This window comes from Cricetulus griseus, chromosome 2, assembly GCF_003668045.3.
Source record: "Cricetulus griseus strain 17A/GY chromosome 2, alternate assembly CriGri-PICRH-1.0, whole genome shotgun sequence".
In the NCBI taxonomy this organism is placed as follows: Eukaryota; Metazoa; Chordata; class Mammalia; order Rodentia; family Cricetidae; genus Cricetulus; species Cricetulus griseus.
The window spans coordinates 7,733,622-7,757,806 of NC_048595.1; the positions used below are offsets into that span (position 1 = coordinate 7,733,622).

A 24,185-nucleotide genomic window follows, 5' to 3' on the forward strand; every position below is an offset into this window, starting at 1 on the left:
CACACACACACACACACACACAGGGGTGGGGGTGGAGAAGGACTTTCCTCTGTCTGGAGGACCTTGTCTCAGCTGGAACTGAAATGGTACCTGGTACACAGGACTGGCTTCATAGACATCTGTCAAGAGATGGAGTCTTGAACACAACTGGGTGGGGTAGTGGCACTGTGCAGAATGACCATGAGCCCAGGTCATCAGGCTGGGCTCTGACCACTGGTCTCACTAACATCTGAAGGTCTGCCATTGTGGGATCCCTGGCCCCTGTGAGTTGACACAGACCCAGGAGAAGCCAAGAGCACCCATCGATGTGTCCAAGATGTGGGACCCAGGCTGCCTTCTGTTGGCTTCTCCCTCTAGGTGTCAGGCTTGCCTTTGCATGGGGGCCACCATCCCTGGGCAGCAGTTACCCATGGGGGACGTGCCTGGGTGGGGGCCTGGGAGGGGGCTGGCCTTGGAGTCACGGTTCGGAATCAAGAAGGGAAATCATCCGGGCTTTTAAAAAATTAAATGGAGTCAGTAATTTGATTTCAGAGAGAAGCTGAAAACCTTGTAATGGCAGGAGCAGCTCAATTCCGTGGTGAAAAGGAAAAGCCTTAAATGGGGCTATTAAGCTTTTGCCTGGGATGGATCTGCCCAGAGAAAGAGGAAGGAGGGGGACGCAGGGGGAGAAGTCATCTCCGAGGTAGGGACCGTTTATCAGCCAAGACAACCCTGATTATTTATTTATTTATTTAGTTCACATTCTGGGCGGGCATTGCCACCGGCCTCCTCTTCTTGGCTGCATTTCAAATCCCACTTCCAGCCACAGGTCGGCCTGGAGCGGGTGAGGCCCTGCCCTCTCAGGGAAGCACTGAGTGGGATTCTGGTCCAGGCCACAGCTGGGCTTCTCTCGACCACTGAGTTTGGGAGCTCTGGGTCACTGCAGGTCAATGGGTCTGTCCAAGCCAGAAGGGTACCAGCTGCTGCCCTAGAAACCACGGGATGTGTTGAACAGAAAGCAAAGCAGTGACACTCCATCCTCCCTCCCCAGAGATGCCAGCATGCTTGTGCAGGGCCCCGTACTCGCACACAGGGCTTTATGTGATCCTTGCTCACCCCCTTCAATGACCCACTGGAGAGGAGCTAGTATCATTTCCATTCAAGCGATGAGGAAATGGAGACTCAGAAAGACTAGTGCTAAGGTTACAAAGCTGGAGTGGAGACACAGGGACCAGAGCCCTAGATATGGGTGGGCCCAGCTCTAAGGCCTGCACGCTGCCCAGATGCCTTCCCAGATTTAATAGTGAGATGTAAAACACAGCTGGGCCTGCTCCGGGAGGCCAAGGGCTCTTGTGCTGTCGCAGCCCTCTTCCTGAAGGGAAGTGTGAGCATACCAAACCATGTCCTCCCTTTCCTTTGTGCCTCCCCTCCCTGGACACTCCTATGACTCACCCCTCAAGTCTGTCGAGACACCCCTCTCCATGTGCTAAAGCTCAGGGAGCTGATGGCTCTCGGGTGGGGGCCAACCTGGCCTCCATCAACTCCTGATCATCAGGGATCTGGGTGCCAGGCTCACTGGAACGGGGCAATATGGTTTCTGTAGGAGCCAGAAGGCTTTGGGTGTGTGCAGGTAGGGGACTGGCTGTGTGTGCAGCCCACAGCTCACGCCAGCCCTCAGGCCATACTGGCACTGACTCAAACTGTAGGGTTCTATCCACACCTTCAGAAGTCGTTGCAGGCTTCTCAGAGGTGGAACCCAGAAGGTTCCTGGGAAGTGTTGTCTGGGAAACTGCTGGGCCCACACTGTGCCTTCCAGGGAGCTCGGGACTTGAGGTCCCCAGATGGGCACTGGCATCTGGTTGCCTCCCTCTTGGGGTGGTGAATGTGACATCAGTCCCCAGCAAGGTGGTGAGTCCCAGCCCTTCTATGCTGTGACTTGGTTCTGAGGTTGACAGGTCCAGGTGCCCTTTGGCCTCCTCTCCAGAGGGATCCTGGTCATTCCGTAATAGCTCCTCAGCCTTGAGTATCGGTAGTATCTCCTGAGGCCTTCTGGGAGCAGGGTGGAAAATCAACCCCTCTTCAGTCAGGCTGCTCGTGAAGGGCCTTGTCAATGGTGGGAACTCCTCACTGACGTGGGCAGGCTCCCTTGGGATGGGCTCCTTGGACTCTGTTGATTTCACAGTCTCTCTTGACAATTCTTCCGGTGGGAAGGGTCTCCCTGACGGCTGGGCAGAGTCCTGCTGGGAAGGTCCTCTTGGAACTTCAGTTAGGGGAACCGATGGCTCAAAACCCAGGAGCGTTTGGGGCCCACCAGATCGCCAAGAAGGCCACAGAGGAGAGGGGACTTCTGAAGACAAATGTGTGGTCATGGCAGTGGGAGACAGGACGATGGATTGTGGGGGTCTGGGGCCAGCCTGGGAAGCCTCCGTGGGCTCTGAGGAAAGTGTAGCTGGAGTACGGGGGTGTGGAGTTAAGTCTGCTTTGTTTGGAGGAGTCTGAGGGCCATGACGCTCCTGAATTGTGCTGGGGGAAGGAGAAGCAGCAGACACCCAGCTTCCCCGCTCCGGTCTGCTTGTTTGCATGAATGGCGCTGCCAGTCCCATCTGCAGAGAGAGGAAAAGCATCAGAAATAAGAGCATATGGCCCTGGCCACATGTGAACCTCAGCCTCCAAGACCCCCACCTCCAGACTAGTGCAGCATGTCTGTTTTCCACCCTCTTGTGAATACAGCTGCTGTCTTTACTTCTGTCTCCTTCAGCCACATCTCTCAGGACACAGAAAGGGTGAGAGCCAGGTAGGACAGCTGAAAAGGCCCTGCCCTTAGGTGGAAGCACATTAGGTCCTGGGCTCCCTGGGAAACATTCTGAATTTGAGGAAGACCCCGTTGAGGCCTTCATTCCTTCCTGGGAACCAGACTCTTGGGTGGGGAGCAGCATGCAGTAGACACAGCTGTGGCTTTGCCTTGATGGATTCTTTCACAGGCTGATGTACGGCACGCTGAAGGGGCTCGTCCAGGGCAGCCATTTGTGGGATCTGGAACTGGGGAGAGGCAGCAGACGGCACTTCTGTGGAAGCAGTCTCCCATCCAGGGAACAGGGTGGGTGGAGTAGTCCTCGGTTTGGCTGCTGAGTCCAGCGGCTTTTCCCTTGAACCTTCCAAGATGGAAAGGAGAAGTTAGCCTTCGACCTAAGGAAGTGATATCTTGCTGACGTTTGCAATAAAGGCCATGAGCATTTGTCCCCTTCCCACAAAACAGAAGCCTGGTGGTCAGTGCCCAGCACTGAGTTAGGAGCTGTCCTCATGGCCAAACCTCACAGACCTTTCAAATTGAATTACATATGCTAGAAATACAGCTAAGTTGGTAGAATGCTTGCCTTAGCATGCACAAGGAAGGCCCTGAGTTCAATCTCCAGAGTGACATAAACCACGTACGGCGGTACACACCTGTAATCCCAGCAACTCAAAAGGTGTTGACAAAAGGATCAGGAGTTCAAGGCCACCCTTGACTAGATAGTCTGTGCTTGAGATTCTGTTTCAAAAACTAACAAACTTAAAACACATAAATCCAGGCTTCTTCCACCCCAACTCACTGCCTAGCCTGGATGCTACCAGCTGGTTTCATCCTACAGTCATCTCCTATTTTGAGGTACAACAGACTGATTGTCCCAGCCCCAAGAATCGAGCGGAACTGGGTAATATTGCCTGCCTGACCATTCTCAGGTTAACCAGCCCCAGCACTCTTGATGTCCTAGACCAGGCCATGCTGTTCTGTGTGGTAGGGCGTCTTGTACATTGTAAGGTGGCCAGCAGCACCCTTGGCCTCCAGTACCAGATGCTAAGTACTTCTAATCCATAGGTCCAGTACAGCCATTTAACATTTCTTGGCTCAGGCTGTAAGTTGGTTCAAATGCTGAGATTTTTGTAGTCATTTTGTTGTGTGGCTATGTTTAAGACAGGATTTCCATATGTAGCCCAGGCTGTTCTTGAACTTACCATCCTTCCTCCTGTGTTAGCCCCCCAAGCTCTGAGATGGCGGGCATGAGGCACCACGCCCAGCTCTGTTAGCAGCTTCACACAGAACAATGACCAGACTTGGCCACCAGGGTCTCCCTCCTGACAAGGCAGAGACCTCTCAGCTCTGTCTCCAGAGAAGGCAGGTCTGTGTCTTTGGGGGGAGTCTGGTGGCTCCTGTTGTCCAGACTGCCTGCCGCTCTTTCCTATCCTGAACTCCTCTGCTACTGTGTCGCCTTCCCCGAGTGGTGGACGCCCTTACCCTCACTGGTTTATGCTTCTCACCTGACCTTACCAGCATTCCCACCAGGTCCTCTCAGTCACACGTTACAATGTTTTGTTACAGGGAGACAACGTGCCACACCGCACATGTGGAGGTCAGAGGATAGCTCCCATGAATCACTCCTTCCCTTTTGTCACGTGGGTCCTGGAGATTGAACTCATTCTAGCAGGCTCAGCTGCAAACGCCTTTACCTGCTGAGCCATTTTGCCAGGCTTCACCCAGTCTTCAGAAGACGACTGTCACCACACCTCCACCCCCACTGCCACCGACTTTCTTTTCAGGGGCTGGGCACCCCGCTAACTTCAGAGTTCTCAGAAGATGGCATTGAACACAGAATACTCTTAAACACTTTTGTTTGGATTTGGTTTTCAGTTTTGTCAGGGAAGAGGAAGACTTAAAAAAAAAAAAAAAAAAAAAAAAAACTGTAACCTGGGACTGAAGAGATGGCTTGATGGTTAAGAGCACTTGCTGCTCTTGCAAAGGACCTGGGTTCAGTTCCCAGCACCAGAATGGTATGTCGTAACCACCTGTAACTCTAATTCCAGGGGATCTGATGCCCTCTTCTGACTCTGAGGGCACCAGCCATAAACATGGTACACAGACACACTTGCAGGCAAAACACCCATCCGCAAAAAATAAAATGAACAAAAGTTGAAAAGAGAAGTTCCAGAACGGCAGGCGCATAGGTGACCCACTCATAGTCTAACTCATTGTCTAACACCAAGAAAACTCATTGGTGAAAATCGGGTCTAATCGGCACTTTTAAGTGGTTGCTAAAAGCAAAAGCTGGAAAAGAATAACTGTAGGAGACACAGCCCCTGATCTCCAGTCTTCTAGACTGCAGGGAAAGGCAGGAGCGAAGAGCAGAGACTATAAAAAGAACAGAAATCTCTAGAAGCTGCAAGGAGGTACAGAGGAGCTGCACTGGGGACCAGGAGGGGAGAGATTCATTCCGGCTGCTGATATGAAATTAATAAAACCAGAAAGGGAACATTCTTTCCCCGTGTAAATCTTCCCAGGGAGGGAAAAAAAATCCTCCTAAAATGTTTTTATTGCTGTTGCTATTTTCGTATTTTATTCATTATCTCCCTGTGAACAACCTACCTACCCTTCAGAGGCCAGGACAAAGTCCATCTCATCTTCGTCACCTTCCCCTGAGTCCACCTGCCCCTCCCCGAGATCCCATAGCCGCCTCTTATCTCCCCTTACAAGCTGCTGGAGAGACCCCCATCTGGTGGCCTCTGCTCCCTCCCAGCTCTCTCCCCCTTTGCAAGCTCTTGCTGAATCCTGGCCGGGTAGAGTTCCAACCCTCCCTTTCCAAAATCAATATCAGTGCCGCAGGAAACCGTTAAAACAAAAGCAGCCGAAACATGTAAAAACTTTTGAGAAATATTTCCATTTTTAGCAGACGGTTAGAGCTTGACCTGTCCTCACACCCCACCCCCCAACCCATCCCGCCTTTGTCTTTGTTTCTAATTCTGAGTTTGGGGCTAGATGTGGTAGGCAGTCCCCCTTTTAATCTTTAAATATAGTTCTGAATATAATTACATTTTTATGCAGCACCGAGACATCATATCCTGGTAACGGGGCATTCTTGCACTATTAACATCTGAGTTCAATCTCCTTCCCGTCTGTCTTCTATTGAGGACAGTTAGGAAGTCTGAGATGAAAGTGATTGACATCATTTGTGAATTATGTGTATTTCCTCGTGCTGGATCTGAATGGGTTTTGCTCCTGGTGGTTTTGCATGTGTGAATACCAGGTTGTCTGGTGGTCCGGCTTTCACCGAAACCCCACTTCAACAGGGTTGTAGCATCCCGGGCTGAGCTCGCACACACCGTGTTTACAGGGCAGCTCGCCCTGGATGAAGGATGCAGCTTGAAGTCTAGGGCTCTCTGCCAAGGTGCGTCCCACACAGAGATGGTGGGATGCACCAAATGGAAATGGGACACCCAGTACCAGGTGCTCTCCTGAGTCACCACCTTCTAATGCAGTGTTGTGACAGGCTCTAGGATCCTTATTTTCTGAATTGAAAGGAAAAAAAACTGAGGTGGTAACTAAGGCTGTAGCTCGGTGGGCAGAGTGGTTGCCTAGCACCCATGAAGTCCTGGGTTGGATCCCTAGCACTTCATAAACTGACCAGAGCGTCATATGCCTGTAACCTCAACTCTTGTGGGCTAGAGGCAGAAGAACCAGAAATTCAACATGATCTTTGACTGTGTAGTGAGTTTAAGGCCAGCCTGGGCTAAATGGGACTCTCTCTGGTTGTCTCATAAAACCAAACACTGAGACAACATTCAGAGAAGCGGTACAGGCCTGCAGACAGCACCCGGGGGGCTGAGGGACCAACCAAGGCTTAATAAGACCCTGTCTCAAAAACAAAAATAAGTGAGGCAGTGGTGATGCACACCTTTAATCCCTCCACTTGGAAGGCAGAGGCAGGGGGATCTCTGTGAGTTTGAGGCCAGCCTGGTCTACAGAGTGAGTTCCAGGACAGCCAGGACTGTTGCACAGAGAAACACTGTCTTGAAAAACCAAAACTAAATAGAAAAATAAACATAAAAATAAAGATAAAGGTCAGTCAGTAAGTGTTTACCACACAAGAATAAGAATGAAGACCTGATTCAGATCTCTAGATTTCTTGTTTGAAAAAAATAAAAATACGAAAGCTCTGGGGCTGGAGAGTTGGCTCAGTGGTTAAGAGCACTGGCTGCTCTTCCAGAGGACCAAGGTTTGGTTCCTGACACCCACTTGGCAGCTCCATGTCTGTGACTCCAGGTCCACGGATCAGAGCACCTCCCTGTGCACTAGGTATACATACAGTGCACAGGCAAAACACTTGTGCACATAAAACTGAAAAACAAACAAGCAAAAACCTGAATGTTCTTAAAAGCCCCATGCCCCTGTAATCCTAGCACTCAGAAGGCAGAGACAGGAGCATCCTTGAAGTTTGCTAGCTGGTCAAAGTCACAGACTAAGTAAGCTCCAGGTTCATCGAGAGACTCTGTCTCAAAAAAACCAAGTTGAGTGAGTAAGGTAGACACTGGACATTGTTAACCTTTGGCTTCCACATTCATGTGCACACAAAACACACATACGCTCACACACACTCTCACATTTACACACACTCACACACACACTTACACACATTCACACACTCACTCATTCACACACTCACACATACACACACATACACACACATACACTCACACACATTCACATACACACACATTCACACACACATTCACACACACATTCACACACTCACTCATTCACACACACTCACACACACTCACACATACACACACATACACACACATACACTCACACACATTCACATACACACATTCACATACACACACATTCACACACATACACACACACACACACACACACACACACACACACACGCAAGACTGAGTTGGGAAGTTGAAGCACTCCCGCGTCTGTCTCCCATCCATGGCCAGGTACCTTTTCTCCATTCAGGACCTAGGCCTCTCTTTACCTCAGCCAGTTCCAGCAATATGACTGACAGAGTCGCTAAGCTGCTTAGATGCCAGAGCTCCCAGTCCAGAGAATGAAACATTGCCAAAGGAGAATGAAACCAGGGCAGGGGATGAACGAGACCTCGTGTGGCATGTACCTGTCACCAGCAGGCATGCTTTCAGGCCTCCTCACTCACCCACACACTGGAAAAAGTTCTCCATTGTCCAGTGCACTGGGGAGACCATCTCCGCAAAGGCCAGGCTCAGGTCCACCCTGTAGAAAGCTCGTGTCCCTGGGGATTCTCTGGTCTCTGGGCATGGCTGTGGGGCAGCAAGGCATTGGTTACATGTGACAAGGTACATCCCAGGGCCTGGAGAGATGGCTCAGTGGTTAAGAGCACTGACTGCTCTTCCAGAGGTCCTGAGTTCAATTCCCAGCAACCACACAGTGGCTCACAATCATCCATTAAAAGATCTGGTGCCTTTTTCTGGTGTGCAGATATACATGGAAGCAGAATGTTGTTACATAATAAATAAAGTCTTTTAAATTAAAAAAAAAAATACATCCCATGTCCTATGGCTGTCCCTGGTGGAGCCATCTCCAAAACAAAGCCAGGCCTCCAGGGCATAAATGGGAAGGCTAACACCCAGCCAGCCCCCAAAAACCTGCTCTCTGCATTTTTTTCCCTTTGGTATTTCAAGACAGGGTTTCTCTTTGTAGCTTTTGGAGCCTGTCCTGGAACTCGCTCTGTAGACCAAGCTGACCTCGAACTCACAGAGATCCGCCTGCCTCTGCCTCCCAAGTGCTGGGATTAAAGGTGTAAGCCATCACCGCCTGGCTGCTCTCTGCATTTCTGACTTCATCATATGTGACAACCAATAGCCCCAAGCAAGAGGCCTCAGAGGAAGCATCAAGGCGATGCCACCAGGACACTGACCTGGTCCTGGAGCAGCATCGGTGCTGGTATGCTAACGACCACGAAGTCTCTGTCCTCAGTCACCGTGAAAGTGTTGGACTGGTGCACCCGGAGGAGTCTGGGACTCAGGGACTCTTCCACCGGGGCTCCCCTCCTGACCAGACCCAGTCTTTGCTTGGGGATGTGAACTGAGATCTCCGACCCTGGCTGAGACGATGCTGGAACCGGAAGGAAACACGACCCAGAAAATGAGCTACAGGCATGCAGGGCCATAGCTGAGCCACACCTGTGACCAACCCACATCTTATTCAATTTAGACACTGGGACTTGATGCCCTGAGACCATACCTTCAGAGACACACACACACAAAAAAAAAAAAAAAGGGGGGGGGGGAAGGGCCAGCCTGTCTCACTCTCAGAGGATGCCGCCATTCGAGAAGGTCGCTGGAAAAGCAGGTGCCAGGAGCAGGCTGGCCTTTCTCTGCCAAGACTGTCTTCCCTGACCCTGCCTGGTGCCCCTTCCATTACAAGCTGCTGTTAGGGAACAACTCATATCAGTTGTTTACACTTTAGCAAGAATCTTGTTGTGTCAGCCCTCTCACGGGGACATTTTGAGCCAGCTCTGCAGTTGCTAAATGAAAGCATTTGTCTCCAAATAAAGATATTTCAAACAGTACCAACAGGGCGGGGGATGTGTATGGACTCTGCAAGGACATCCCCCGAGGCTGCGGGACTCCCCCAGGGTTCTCATTCTGAAAGGTGTTTCGTGATAAAATCCTCATCAAACCTGCAACGTTCCTCGCCCCTCATCTACCCACACAGGACAAAGCCTTATCCATCTAACTTTGCAGAGTGAGATCTTTAGAAGTTAAATTCTCTAGAGGTCAGCAGAAGGCTTCCAGACTCCTGGCTTCCTCAGAAGGTGCATGGGAAGGGAGGGTGTGGCCTCTAAGTCTTGCAGAGTAAGACCACAGGCCCTTTTACCCATCTCTGTCCTCAGAGTCCCTAGAGCCTGCCTGGGGTCCCCAGAAGTTCCCAGATCCCAGGTCTGAAGCCCTCAGTAGATAGTACAGCCTGCTCCCACGCCCATAGTCACACCTCACACCCCACTCAGCCTGCTCCCACATCCCTGCAAACTCCTCTCAGCACCAAGCACTTCAGAAGTCCTCAGCCAAGGTTGGGGCTAAGAAGAGGTGAGGCAGAATGGGGCAGGGGGACAAGGTGTTTGACAGAAGGGAGAAAACAGGAGTGGCTGACAGTGCTAAAATCAGAGGTGGGCATAGGGGCTCTCCTAGGTCTTACCCAGCGGGCACGCAGCCTTGAGGGAGTAGGCATAGGAACCGCTCACCAGCCAGAGTGGCAGGAGCTCCAGGGAAGTGTTCCATACCTGGGGAAACAGGAAGGTCCCCACTGTGGCCACTGTGCCTTCTAGAGGCACACTCCCTCCGTAAGTGCCCACCCTATCCACTCCACCTTCCGTTGCCTCTCTGAACAAAGCCCCAAGAGCCGGAGCCCAGGCGAGGGCCTGTTGCTCCAGCATAACCAGGAAATATTATTTAGCCAAGATATTTTTAGCAGGAAGCAAGCTCGGAGCAAATGTCATGTGAGCCGTCTTCTCTTACACGGCAACTTTGGGCTATTTAAAGAGATGGTAATTACGCTCCTGCCACCATGATCAGGACGCGCTGAATACATGATTGCCGGAGCCCCTCATCTGCCGAGCAGAGCACTTTACGCTAATGGGGCCCAATTTTCAAAGCCGCCTGCCTAAATCTGTCCAGTCTCACAGGTGGACACGTGAATTGGCACTTCAGGGTGACAAAGTGCTCCTTGGGGTGCCGGGCTATAGGGCCTCCCTCAAGCTCAGCACAGCCCGTTGTCCACCACTGACCTTCTGTCTCTGAAGAAGTTCTTGTCTTGAGCTTTGGATGGTGACTGTGGTGGCACCAATGTCCACATCTAACCCCATCAAGCTGGCATCCTCCAGAGAAGCCACCAGTTCCCCTCGAAGGGACAGTAACCACGGGGTCTGAAGACATAAGGCAAAGTTGCAATCCAGCTGACTAGAGGACATGCCCATTTGGAGTCAATGAGCATGATTGCCTGGGGAAAGGGGAACATTTAAGAGGATGACGAAGTCACGGAAAGGATCAATTGGCCAAGGGGTAGGACAGCAGCTACGTAAACATGCTGGTACCCTTATATTTCAGGGGAGCAGACCTCCTATAGGGGTGCTTGGAGTACAGATGAGCATACTGGGCCCCTAAGAGCAGGGCCAGTCACTCAGCTTATGTACTATCCAAGCCAGCATTACTGGCATCCTGCTGCCCTGGGCTCTCATTGCTATATTGCAGTGGGACACCATCATTTGGGGCTTTAAATAAAGATGGTGCCTACTAATGCAAGAGGTACAAGGAGGAAGCACACCCCAGTCCAGGACTGCAGAAAGACTTTGAGACAAATGGCATGCATGGATTCCAAAGACTCAAAGGGATATGAGGGGGGAAGAGGTTGCTCTTCCTGGTGACTGCAGGAAACCCTGAGTTCTGGAGAAAAAGGTGGGTGCCTGGTATACTGGCTTATGCCGATATTCCTAACACTTGGGAGTGTGAAGTAGGGTGATTTCCATGATTTAAATAACAGCTTGGGCTATATAGTAAAATCTTGTCTCAAAACAACAAAAACTGGGAGCTGGAGTGCAGCTTGGTTGGTAAAGTGATTGCCTAGCACACACTGGGTTTGATTCCCCTTCTCAACTGCTTAAAAAAAAAAAAAAAAAGCTGGGTGGTGGTGGTGCATGCCTTTAATCCCAGCACTCTGGAGGCAGAGGCAGGTGGATCTGAGTTCGAGGTCAGTCTGGTCTCCAGAACAAGTCCAAGACAGTCAGGGCTACACAGAAAAATCCTGTCCTGGGAAAAAAAGAAAGACATGGTGGTACACACCCCCTCAGGAGGTAGGGGACAGCAAGATGCTTTAGTAGGTAGGTAAAGACAACTTGCTGCCAATCGTACCGACCTGAGTTCAGCCATTAAGACCCACATAATAGAAGAAGAGACTCAATTCCCTCCTTGGCACTCAGGAAATGGAGGCAAGCGGACCAAAAGTTCAAGGTGATCCTCAGCTACTTAGTGAATTCAAGGCTGGCCTGGGCTACATGACACCGTATCTCAAAAAAAAGGAAGCTAGCTCCTGCCACTGGGAACATTCAGAGAGAATCTTAGCAGGGTTCTGCCAGGTTTGTTTTTTTTTTTTTCCCCAAACAGCTTCAGGCCTCTGCATGGAGGGTGCTGGTAGGGTGGTGTGGGGGTGTTCCAGTTCTTCCAAGACCCAGGCCCACAAAGGTCACTACTGTCCTCCGACACTCCACAAAAGGGCCATGGGAGAGTGACAACCTCCTGCCTCAGATCATCCGGAGCACCAAGCCTAGCAGAACCTTCGAGAACAGTGCCCTTTCTTCACCTACCTGTCCACCATCCATCTGAGGAGGCAAGGGCCTAGAGACCTGCGGAACAGAGAGAGAGCAGCTTCTGCACACCTTGGGCAAAGGTGATCAAGCAAGCGCGTCTGCAATTGCCGCAGCAGGAGTCCAACGAGAGCGCCATGCTGCCCCGATTGTTTGCTCATTAAGACAAGAAAATCATTTATGTTCTGGGACTCAAGTGTCAACAGACCCAGGGAAATGTCGCCTCAGCTGCGGCCCTGGGCCAGGCCAACAGGGCATCTGGAGTGTGGAACACAGCTGGCAAGGCGGAGGGTGGGTGTGTGCAACATGACCCTGCGGTTCAGGACTCCGTGGGGTGGTTCCCAGGCCTCTCCCTCCCACCTCATCTCACCCCCAGCCACCCATCACCTCCTCACTGTTTCTTTACCTGCGGACTCCAATAAGCAAAGGTGGAGGAGTGTGTTCACCCAGGCACCACGCTTCAGATGCCAAATCGTTGCAGGCTCCCCCAGTGAAGAACATTAAATGCTAAGATAAGGATGGTCTCAGGTAAACCTGGACAGCTGGTCCCTCACTGCACCTGAGCCTCAGGGTGCGGGTAAGGGACCTACCTGCCTGAGCCCAGCTGCACCTAGCTATCCTCTTACCTACACTTCCTTTATTATATTATTTATGTATTTATTATGTCAGTGTGTACATATGAGGGCATGCATCTGCCACGGTGTGCATTGGGGGACAAGAACAACGTTGTCTCTTTCCACCAAGTAGGTCCTGGAGATGGAACTCAAGTCGTCAGGCTTGGGTGTGAGAGTGCCTTTAGCCCCTGAGTCATCTCACAGCCCTCCTCTTACCCTCCTATTGCCTCAACCCCACCCATACCTCATCCCCTTTGCATTTGCTGCAAGTATGGGCAGGGATACTGAGGCACAGGACAGGACCATAGGCCAACAGAGAGTGGCTACCTCCCCTTCCCTTGTCCATAAAAGTTAAGGACACTGAGTCCAAAAAGACTAATGAGCCCTGACGACCCTCCCTTCTCTCCCGGGCCCCAGCCAGCATGTACAGAATCCGTTCTTCCAGGCTGAGAGACAAGTGGATAGAGTTGAGGAAGTCCCCTATCCCCTCAACCTTGTCAGGGCCTCAGCTTTGCTGCCCCTGGCCTCAGAGAGCCCAGTACCCCACTGCCAGCAGGCTCAGCACAGCCCACAGGAGCCTGTTGGGTGAGCCTGTAATCCCCTCACCTTGGAGGTGCTGCCTTACTCGGAGAGCAGAGAGGAAGGAGATGGGAAAGGGATTTACTATTTCCCAGATCAGCCACCAAAGCCTCCCTCCTGTCTCTACACCCCAGTCCCACAGCAACAGGGCAGCCCTGGGGGGCCGGGCTTTTCCGTGGAGGGAGCAATTTTGTAGAAAGAAGGAAAAGGAAGTGGGACAAGTGCTCAGTCCAAGCCCAGCATGTCCTTTAAGGAGCCATGAGCAGACTATATTTAGGGCCTGCAGACATTCAGCAGGACTTCTGACAGTCTTCCCTGGGAGCAATCGCTAATCACTGCATTGAGTTTACCGGTGCCCCTGGGCACACTTAACCCAGGGCAATGAATAGTTATTGTGCAGCCTCCCGCTCGGGGCTTGTGGGCACACTTAAGCAAGCTCGCAGATCGCTGGAAGCAGGGCATGGCTCGGGTACACCCTTGGGCACCCTGTGCCATCAGCGGGGAGAGGCAGAGTATTAAATATCTATGTGCCCTGTGCCCGAGGCTGCATTTAGCCAGGGGCAAGGCTGGTGTAACGGCTTTAATTAAAACATAATGCAAGTTCAAGGTGCAGCCATGGAAGCGGCTGCAGAAGTCACCAGGAATGAATCAGTCAATTCGATGAGGTGATGAGGTTCTGTGTGGATGAGGAGGGGGAAATGGAGGACACCGGGTGGGAGGGGTGGCAGCCAGGATCATTGCTCCCATACAGTCCAATTCTCTGTGACTCTGCCCGGGGGAACGGGGTCCCATAGCTCTGTAGGCTGCAACACCTACCCTGGGGAAGGAAGCTGGGGATCCGGGCAGGTCAAAAAGGACAAAGTTGGCGTTTGGCTGGCCACCAGCTCTGCTTTCCTTGGTTCCTGTCCAGTGTTGAATGACATGGGCAAACTTGTCCCCTAGTGGCTGCTCCCAAAATTACAGGCCAGTGTAAACCCCAGGACGGATGAGAATGGAACTGCAGGCCTCTGAGGAGGCAAGTGTCCTTTCAGGTCTGATCATTTGGCACCAGCATAAAGCCTGGCATTCAGTGTGTGCTTCCTGGAGCTTCTCAAATGGATGGTAGTTGTCATTCGCCCGCCTTTCTCTCCACCCTCCTTTCAAATATCTCCTCCCCCCTCCCCTCCCTTCCCCTCCCCTACTCTTCTCCTTCCTTGTGGATTTGGGTTTGGGGCTTTTTTGGGTTTGTTTGGTTTTATTGTCATTGTGAGGAGGTCAGGGGACAACTTGCAGGAGTCAGTTCTCTCCTTTCACTATGTGGGTTCCAGGAAACAAACTCAGGCTTGGTGGCACAAACGCCTTTCCCACTTGCTGGCAGGGTCTTGCCCTGAAGCCAGGGCCAACTTCAAACTTACAATCCTCTTGCCATCGCCTCCTGGGTGCTGGATTCCAGATGTGCACCATCAAACCCAGCTCTAAATTCTGCATCCTGTTTGGCCACATGATACTTACAAAACTAAAGTTACCACTCTCAGAAGCTGGGGATGGGGCTCAGTTGGTAGTGTTCCCTTAGCAATCTCTGCCACCACATAAGCCAGGTGTAACATCACACCTGTAGTCCTAGCACTTGGGAGATGGAAGCAGAAGGATCAGAAGTTCAAGGTCACCCTGAGATGCATGAGACAGACCCTGTATCAAAATAAGTAAAAAATCTCAAAAAAAAAAAAAAAAATTCCTGTTCAACGAGTAAAGTCGCCATCGTTCTCTTGCTGAAGGGGGAGTCTAAGGCCTCATACAAGCCAAGCTATTGCTCTACCACTCAAATACTTTCCCAGCTCTGTGTAGCTTTGGAGCCTGTCCTGGAACTAGCTCTTGTAGACCAGGCTGGCCTCGAACTTACAGAGATCCGCCTGCCTCTGCCTCCCGAGTGCTAGGATTAAAGGTGTGCGCCACCACTGCCTGGCTATAAGTCAACTTTTTAAAATGTAATTTCACATACAGTTATAGATTTCCTGTTTTTCTTTTAAAAGCTGGAAATTCTAGCAAGATGAGGCAGAGGTTGAGTGGCTGTTCAGCCAAGGGGCCTATTCTAGCTTGCCAGGGCCCCATCACACTTCGGGCTCACAGCCCCATCTCCCACTACCAGCTATGTACGGGACGTAAGCAACTCACTTCTGAGCTACTTGTCTACTCTGTAGGGTAGGAATATATATAAACAGTAACTCCTGCCTAGTGTGCTGGAAAGGTGATACGCTCAACATTAGCAAGGCAGGGGCAGGGATGTGGCTCGGTGGTGGTGAACTGGCCTGTAATCCGTCAGTGAGGGGCTAGCGGCGTGGCTCACTGGCAGAGCACTTGCCTGATAGATGCAAAGTCCCAAGTTCCATCCTCAGCACCAAAATAAACAAATCACAAAGCAGCAGCCGTAGCCACGCCCAGTGTAGCAGGGTTGGTGAAAGATAAGCTTTGCTGAGGAAATGAAGGCTTGAGTTCAAGTCCTTACTCCTTTCTCTGTCTGGTGCACTCATTTCTGCTGTGGTTTGCAACCCTCCCCTACTCCCAGCCAGCTCTCTCTCTGTTCCATGACTACAGACACTTGAGCTCAAGGATGCTGCCAGGCAATGATACAACTGGAATATGCCATAGGCCTGCGTTCTTTCCAATGGAGACATTACATCTGAAATCCATCGCTCCCTAGTGCTGGGGATGGAACCTGGGACCTTGCACCACCCCCAAACCTGATGTCTATAATTCTTTGACATGACCTAGGTTAAATCAGGATCCAACACTGTTGAAATTGTTCTGTGGATAAAGTGCTTGCCTCCGAAGTGTAAGGACCTGAGTTTGGATCCCCAGAATCCACACACAACCAGATGCAGTAGCCAGAGTCTGTCACCTCAGCATTCCTATAGCAAGATAGGAGGCAGAGTCCGGAGACCCCCCAGAAGTATAAAGGTTGATAGGCTGGCACACGGAGCTGCAAATGAGAGGCCCTGTCTCAAATAAAGAAAGGTGAGCTCCACTGTCCTTGGGACACACAAGAAACTCATCTCATGCACACGAGCAGAGAGAGAGAGAGAGAGAGGGAGAGAGAGAGAGAGAGAGAGAGAGAGAGAGAGAGAGTAAGGAGGGGGAGGAGGAGAGGATAGAGTCTTAAGTCAAGCCAGCAACTTTCCTTAATCCAGAGAGAAACACACACACACACACACACAAAAAAAAAAAAAAAAAAAAAAAAAAAAAAAAAAAAAAAAAACCACAATCCTGCTGTCCTTACGTTGACTGGATGTCATAAAGAGCACAGCTGCAGAGACGGTTTCATCACCACCCACCCCTTATCCTGACACAGGCCTCAATGCCCACAAGCCCAGGGGAAGGTGATACCCAGCCAACACTAAGTGTCCACAGAGAATGGTCCTTGCCTGTGTCTCTAGCTATCACCTCTGCTGGACTACACCCAAGGAACCACAGTCTTCTAGCTGGCTCTTTGAAGGGAAGCCATCCCAGATGCCCATCCCCAGCTCCCAGGCCTTCCCTGGCCCTCCCGAGCTGTTACCTGAATGAATGAGGGATGGCAACGGATTCTCTGCTCACCCAGCCTCCACATGGTCACAGGACACTTCATTATGTAGTGATCACTCTGATTCAACCTTTTTGCCCCTTTTTGAAGCATTCTGATTTCCAACCTGTAATTTGTTTCCTGGAAGTCGGACAGAATTCACATTGGCAAATGAAAGAAGGAAATGCAGTTAACAGGCCACAATTATGGGTCAGCCTCTGTTCACTGTGGGCATGATTTGGGAGGCATCCAGCCTCCCAAAAGCCTGTCTCATGAAAGAGCTAAGAAGCAAGGGGAAGAGTCTCGGGGTCTGGGGACCTTGGCAGATTCTGGCCTGTGGTAGTTTAACTCCCACTAGGGAAGTCCCAGGGCCAGGGAACTGCTGTATCTTTCAGAAGGTCACCCTTAAAGGAACAGCATGGCAGTTTGTATCTGCTCACTCCTGACAACAGACAAGTATCTGCCTGTTTCCTTCAACCCCAGTAAGAAATCCTTTGGTTCCATTCTACAGCTGAGACAGTTGAGGCTCCTCAGATGTGAGCAACCAAGCAAACAGCACATGGCCATTTCTGTAACAGAGCTTCAACAAGGGGTCTCACAGGTACCTAGGGTATCTTCCTTCATCCCTACAAAAAGCTCAAGCCCGAGCTCTGGAGTGGGGGGTGAAACAAGGTTTGTGGGGTTGATAAGCCAGGCATGGGGATACAGACCTATAATCCCAGTAGCCAAGAGGCTGAGGAAGGAGGATTCAAGAACTGCTTGCACTACAGAGTGAGTTCAATGCCAGCCTATTCAGAGAGACCCTGCCTCAAAATAAAAGGTCAGGTTTTTTAAGGGGGAGCTGGAGGTGGTGGTGCTCCGGAGACAGAGGCAGGCAGCTCTCTGTGAGTTCAAGGCCAGCCTGATCCACATAGCTAGTATGTTCCAGACTAGGGTTTATAGTGAGACCCTGTCTCAAAGCAACAAAAGAAGCTGGATATGGAACTCAGTAGATGTGCACTTTCCGGGCTCCCAGGCATTCATGAGGCCCTGAGTTCTGTCCCCAGCATTGCAAACAAATAGTTTCTCAAACCCACCTCTTTCTGCACAAGGCAGCCGGAGTACAGGGCTCGGAAGATGAAGCCGCCCTCATGAGCAGGGTGCAAGAGGAAACCACATTTGCTAAGAAGAGAATCCAGGTGGTTGGGGGCCCTCTTGGTGCCTGTGACAGAAACAGACAGAACCACGGGAGAACAGCAAAGGCAAGGTTGGAATGTCAGACGCCCAGACAGAAGCCCGTGGCTGCTCTGCTCTGGAGGGCCAGAGCACAGCAAAAATAGGACGGCAGATGCCAACAGGGAGCCCGTGGGTTCTGCTAGACGTACATGAGGACTCGGCCCTCTCACCTGCCTCCCGGCTCTGGGCCCAGCCTAGGTTGTAGAAGTTGTTCCTCTCCTGACCCCTTCCCTCCCCTGTGGGCTACTTCCTGCAGCATCCCAGAGGCCCATTGAAGCCCAGGGTAGGTCCCTCCACTCTCCATTCAGAGACCCAGGGAGGCATGCCTAGTCTTTCACTGCTCTCTCTCTGCCTTACCACACCGGCCTCGCTGTGATTTCTAACCCATCCTGGGCGCACTCAGGGGGTTTTGTACTGGCTGCATCTTCCTCCTGGCTACCTGTGTGTCTCAGTCCACCGCTCCCGTCTTGAGGTAAATCCCCCTTGTCAACGAGGCCTCTGCCATCACCCCCTCTGAACCTCACCCTGCTCTCAGGCCCTCTTTCTGCGTCACCCATTGCCACCTCGCCTGCTGAAAAATGTCTATGACTACAGTCTTGTTGCCCTCCACTCAAATGCCAGCCCCATGGCGCCAAGAGTATTTATCTGTTTTGTTCTTTGCCGTATCCCTAGCGCCTTAAGCTGCGTCTGGCGCATAGAGGGCTCTCAGTAAACATTTATTGGATGAGTAAAACACAAAGAGGAATATCACTGAGCAGAGGGATTACAGGCAGTTTTCATTATTGTCTTTAGATTTCTTCTGTTTCCATAATTATCTTGTGTTGCTTTTGAGGTGATTTTTTTAAGTCCCCCACCTCCCACCCCAAAACCCACACTTTCATTTCCAGATAGTTGATGGGAGATGAATACACCCTTGCAGGAGACAGCTCCAGCAGCCTGGATGGGGGGGACTCTCTAGTGACATGCCTTCCTTTTAAGAGCACGCAGCCTTCACGACTATCTTTAGCAGGAGATCAAGGCCGAGCCCGTGGCTCTGAAAGGCAGCTCACTGGGGAAATAAAGTGTCTAAGCCTAGATGTGCAAATTGACCCGGATCGCTTTAGTTTCCCGTTCACGTCTGCACTTTGTAAATATTTGCCTGTATCCTGCTGCTCACACCTGCTTGCTGTCCCTTCAACTTTATGGAAGGCAGCAGGCAGCATCCCCACCTGGTGCTGCTGAGTAAAAGAAACTTCCTCCAAAGCCACAGGTGTCTCTGACATCGTCTAAAACTAATGGCCTGTGGCTGGCTGCTGTGACTAATTCCCTGATTATTGACTTTATGATTTTACACTTAAAACTTCTTTATAATAACACACAGAAATGTTTAATGGGCTCTATCCAGAGCCATAAAAATTACTTATTGAACAAGCGTTTTAAAACTATTAATCTATTGTTTTCCATTAATAATGGCTTTCCAAAGAACAGGCGACAGCTTAATGTATCCTCGGCATTTTCTCCTGGAAAAGTGGCCTTTTAATACACAAAAGTCGCTCTAGCTCCAGAGGCACCGCTGGCTGGCTGACCATCCCAGGGCCAATTCAGGATTCAGGACACACCAGTCCCAGGCAGTACTTCAGAATTTCCAGACTAAGCCAGCGTGGTGGCTCACACCTGTCACTGGGAAAACTGAGGCAGGAGAGCTGCCATGAGTCTGAGGCTAGCCTGGACTGCATAGAGAGTTCTAGGGCAGCCTGGGCTGCAGTGTATGACCCTGTCTTAAAAACAAATGAATGGAGCCGGGCGTTGGTGGAGCACGCCTTTAATCCCAGCACTCGGGAGGCAGAGGCAGGAGGATCTCTGTGAGTTTAAGGCCAACCTCGAACTCCAGAGTGCCAGGATAGGCTCCAAAGCTACACAGAGAAACCCTGTCTCAAACAAAACAAAACAACAACAACAAAAAAAAAATGAATGGGAGGTGAGCTACAGGCACATTCTCTCTATCCTGGTTCCTTCTAGAAGCTTCCAAAAACTCTTCCCACTTTGCAGTGGCTAAGCTTATAGCTCAAAGTTTTCTAAGAGTGATAATTTGCCCTTCATTTGGCTGTTTTAGGCATGAAATTCCCCCACCATGCATGAGATGGGCCAGGGGCTGGAGAGATGACTCAGTGGCTAAGCGCACCAGCTGCTGCTCTTCAGAGGACCTGGGTTGGTTCCCAGAACTCACGTGGTAGCTCACAACCATTTGTAGCCCTAGTTCCAGGAGATAGACAGCCTCTTCTGGCCCCTACTAGCAATGCATGTACATGGTGCCAGACTTACATGCAGACAAAACACCCATACACATGCAATAAAGGTTTCAAAAGAAAAAAAAAATTGTGGACCAGCAAGATGGCTCAGTGGGTAAAGGCACTTGCCATCAAGCCTGATGACCTGAGTTCAATATCTGGGATCCACATGGTTGAAGAGAGAACCAAGTCCTGCAAGTCATCCTCTGGACCTTCATGTGCACACTGTGGCACATTTTTTAAAACATTTCATCTTAGTGTGCATATGAGTGCACACAGAATTTTTAAAGAATGCTTCTTTTTTTTTTTTTTTGTCCCATTAGCTTCACAGAATGATTTAAGTTTAGGGGCATATTAGCATCTGCTGGGCACTTCAATCCAGGTTTGAGACCATTTGTCAACTGAGCAAGTATCTATTAGGAGTATCCTATGCACGAGACAATCCTTAATCCTGGAGGCACTGCAGCTATCAACATGGAGCATATGGGCTGTGTCTGCTCCCATCGACCTGCTGGTGGCACTGATGACAAGCGAGTGAACAAGGGTAGAGTTCATTTTAAGTAGGAATGAGAGCTGAGAGGAAATGGGATGGGCGTGTAACCAGGTGGGGGTTGCCTTCGAGAAGGAACAGCCCCAGGAAGGAACGAGCATGAAGCCCAGAGAGAAGCCTTCCAGGGAACCCCAGCACCCATACCCGGATGTGAGGAGTGCACCGGGGACCCTTAGCACAGGCTCCAGGCAGTCTGTGGCTGAGTATCAAAAAACCTGGGGGCTGAGGAGACAGCTTACCTGGCAGGTGCAGGACCCTGGCCAGCCACTGCCTCAAACCCTGCACGTGGCTCCTTGGGATCTGCAGGGTCATGTAGTCTGAGAAGCATTCCACCTTCCCTGTGGGATAGGATGTGACTTTGGAGGAGACAGAGAGGACACAAGGGAGAGAGGAAGGAAAGGAGGAGGTGTGGATAGGCTTCCTCCCAGCCCTGCTGCAGTGACCAGCTAGGAGAGGGGTCACCTTTGCATCTAGCCAGGGTCTTATGGGGAGACAGGGAACAAGGTGATTTACTGGTGATTGTAGGCACTGAAGTCAGGACATCTGGGTCTAAATCCCGTGTGTGTGTGTGTGTGTGTGTGTGTGTGTGTGTGTGTGTGTGTGTGTGTGTGTCTGTCTCTACATGTGCCCGTTGCTTAGTCCATTTCTTCCTAGAATTGACTGTGTGATGGTGACGATGCTGATAAGGACATGGATGATGACAATGGAAGGAGATAGTGATGGTTGATGATGCTGACGGTAACTCCCCTCCATATCCTCTCCCAGAGTCTGAGTTTAGAGTTTAGTCTTCATCCTTTCCCAAGGATGAACTGTGACTGCTGGTAAAACCTCTTCTGGCATCTGAGAGTCCCTCTCGTGAACAAGCAAACCTGAGGGTCTCACCCTGCTCTTACGTCACAGTCACATCCCCTCTCTCAAAGATGAGCTGAGTAATGGAAAACCTGGGGGCTGAGACAGCTTGGTGGGCAAGAACTCCTGTTGAGCAAGCATGAGGACCTGAGTTCAAGTCCCCAGTACCCATGTAAACAGCCACAAGTAGCCATATATGCACCTCCCACCCCAGTGCTGATGGGTGTAGAGACGGCAGGATCACCAAGACTTGCCAGCTACCAACTTAGCTCCGGGTTCAGTGAAAGAGCTTGTCTCAAAGGAATAGGATGCAGAGTGAAAGAGCAGGACAGCTGACACCCTCCTCTGGCCTCCATGTATGTGAAGGGGCACACAGACTCAGACACATGCATCCGTCACATACATACATACATACATACATACATACATACATACATACATACATACATACATACATAATAAATTAATTTGTAAAAGGTGGAGGCCAGTAAGATGGCTCAGCAAGCAATAGTGCTTGCCACCCAAACATGTTAATCCGCCAGCGTCATTTAGATCCTCAGAATCCATGTGCCTTAGGTTCCTATTGCTGTGATAAAAGGCATGGTTAAAAGCAACGTGGGAAGGAAAGGGTTTATCAAACTCAGGACAGGGGCCTAGAGGCAGGATTCAAAGCAGGCCATGGAGGAGTGCTGCTTCCTGGCTTGCTCCCCTGGCTTGCTCAGTCTGCTTTCTTATAGAACTTAGTGCCACCAGCCCACAGGCAGCATAGCTTAGGGTAGACTGCTCCTCCTACATCGGTCATTAATCAAGAAAATTCAGGGCCAGGTATGGAGATGCGCATACCTTAATCCCAGTGCTCAGGAGGCAGAGGCAGGTGGATCTCTGTGAGTTCAAGGCCAGCCAGGATGATATAATGAGACCCTGTCTCAAAAACAAACAGAAAACAAAACAAACAAAAACCTACACCACTTTGTAGCTGGAGAGATGGCTCAGTGGAGAACGCTGGCTGTTTTTCAGAGGACCTGAGTTCAATTCCCAGCAACCACAAGTTGGCTCACAAACATCTGTAACTGTAGTCCCATAGGATACAATGCCCTCTTCTGGTGTGCAGATAAAAGATGCAGGCAAAACACTCATATACATAAAGTACATGATAAATAAATCTAAAAGGAACAGAAGGAGGAAGGGAGGGAGGGAGGGAGGGAGGGAGAGAGGGGACACCTCACAGACTTACCTATGTAGGTATTTTGATGGAGGCGTGTTCTCAGTTGAGGTTCTTCTCAAATAACTCTAGTTTGTGTCAGGTTCACATGTATGTACATACACACACACACACACACACCAGGATACCATATAAATAGGGAAGGACAGAATATATATATATATATATATATATATATATATATATATTATATAATATAAGGACAACAAAGTTGTCCTCTAAGTATGCCATGACACATGGGTCCCACCACTCACACACTAGCAATAATAAATAAAATTATAAGTTTTTTTTCAAATCAGCAGGGAGTGTGGGGAGGACCACAACATAGGGCTTGGCCCAGAATAAACGCCCAACGATTATGTGCTCCTCTTGTGGTGTCTTCTGTGTAGTGAATGAGTGGCTGGTGGATTCTGATGCCAGGCTGCAGTTTGGACTCTTCTACTCATTGCTGGGGAGAGTGAAGACAAGTCCCTCACTCCTCCAGACTCTAATGTAAAAATGAGTCAGTGACCCCTGTGTGGTGGCACACGTCTTTAATCCCAACACTTGGGAGGCAAATCTCTATGCCTTCAAAGCCAGTCTAGTCTACATAATGAGTTCCAGACCAGCCAAGGCTATATATTGAGACCCTGTTTAAAAAAAAAAAAAAAAAAAAAGTCAAAGCAACAAAACAAACAAAGGGGGACACCAAGACTCCATGCAGGAGCCTGTGCCGGCTATTTCAAAACAAGTGCTTCCTCAGTGAGAAAAAGCCCTGGCTCCAGCTCCAGCCATCCCTGGGAAGCCAGGCACTTGGCTAATGCTAGCTGAGAGGGGTCTGCCTTCCAGGCCAGAGTGCTGGTTGCAAACGCTTTCCGGCTTCCACATAACCACATCAGGCAGGTTATCAGTCTGAGAAGAGGGGGCCTCCCAAAGCCTGGTGTGAACCAGAAAAGGCATGATTGATTTACCTGTCAGAGCTCCATGTGCCAGGCGAGGCCTGTCCTTGTTTGACCCAAAGGGGAGGATCCATGGGAACACAGCAGGCTGAATACAAGCCAGACAGATGGCCCTGCGAGGAAGACAGGAGGGTGTGGAGTGGGTACCCAGCCCAGCAGGGCTGCCTAGTCTGACTTCATTCAATCAGGCAATTACATCTCCTTTTTTGTTTTGTTTTCTCTTACTTTTTGTTTTTATTATTGTTCTGTTGCTATGTGTTTTAGGACAAGCCTTCACCA

General features: G+C 50.4%; 1 protein-coding gene across 1 annotated transcript in view; it reads right to left on the reverse strand.

Annotated features, from left to right (window-relative positions):
* Nucleotides 1-1,472: 1,472 nt before the first annotated feature.
* Nucleotides 1,473-24,185, reverse strand: part of CUNH1orf127 (chromosome unknown C1orf127 homolog) — a 30,693-nt gene continuing 7,980 nt past the window's right edge. Inside the window, exons 2-12 of the mRNA XM_027398238.2 lie at nt 23,919-24,019; nt 21,137-21,235; nt 17,942-18,066; nt 16,863-17,006; nt 12,138-12,176; nt 10,566-10,703; nt 9,977-10,061; nt 8,697-8,893; nt 7,956-8,079; nt 2,941-3,131; nt 1,473-2,582 (exon numbers count right to left, since the gene is read on the reverse strand). Coding sequence (XP_027254039.2) covers nt 1,473-2,582; nt 2,941-3,131; nt 7,956-8,079; nt 8,697-8,893; nt 9,977-10,061; nt 10,566-10,703; nt 12,138-12,176; nt 16,863-17,006; nt 17,942-18,066; nt 21,137-21,235; nt 23,919-24,019 — 2,353 coding nt within the window. The remainder of the gene's footprint in view (nt 2,583-2,940; nt 3,132-7,955; nt 8,080-8,696; nt 8,894-9,976; nt 10,062-10,565; nt 10,704-12,137; nt 12,177-16,862; nt 17,007-17,941; nt 18,067-21,136; nt 21,236-23,918; nt 24,020-24,185) is intronic.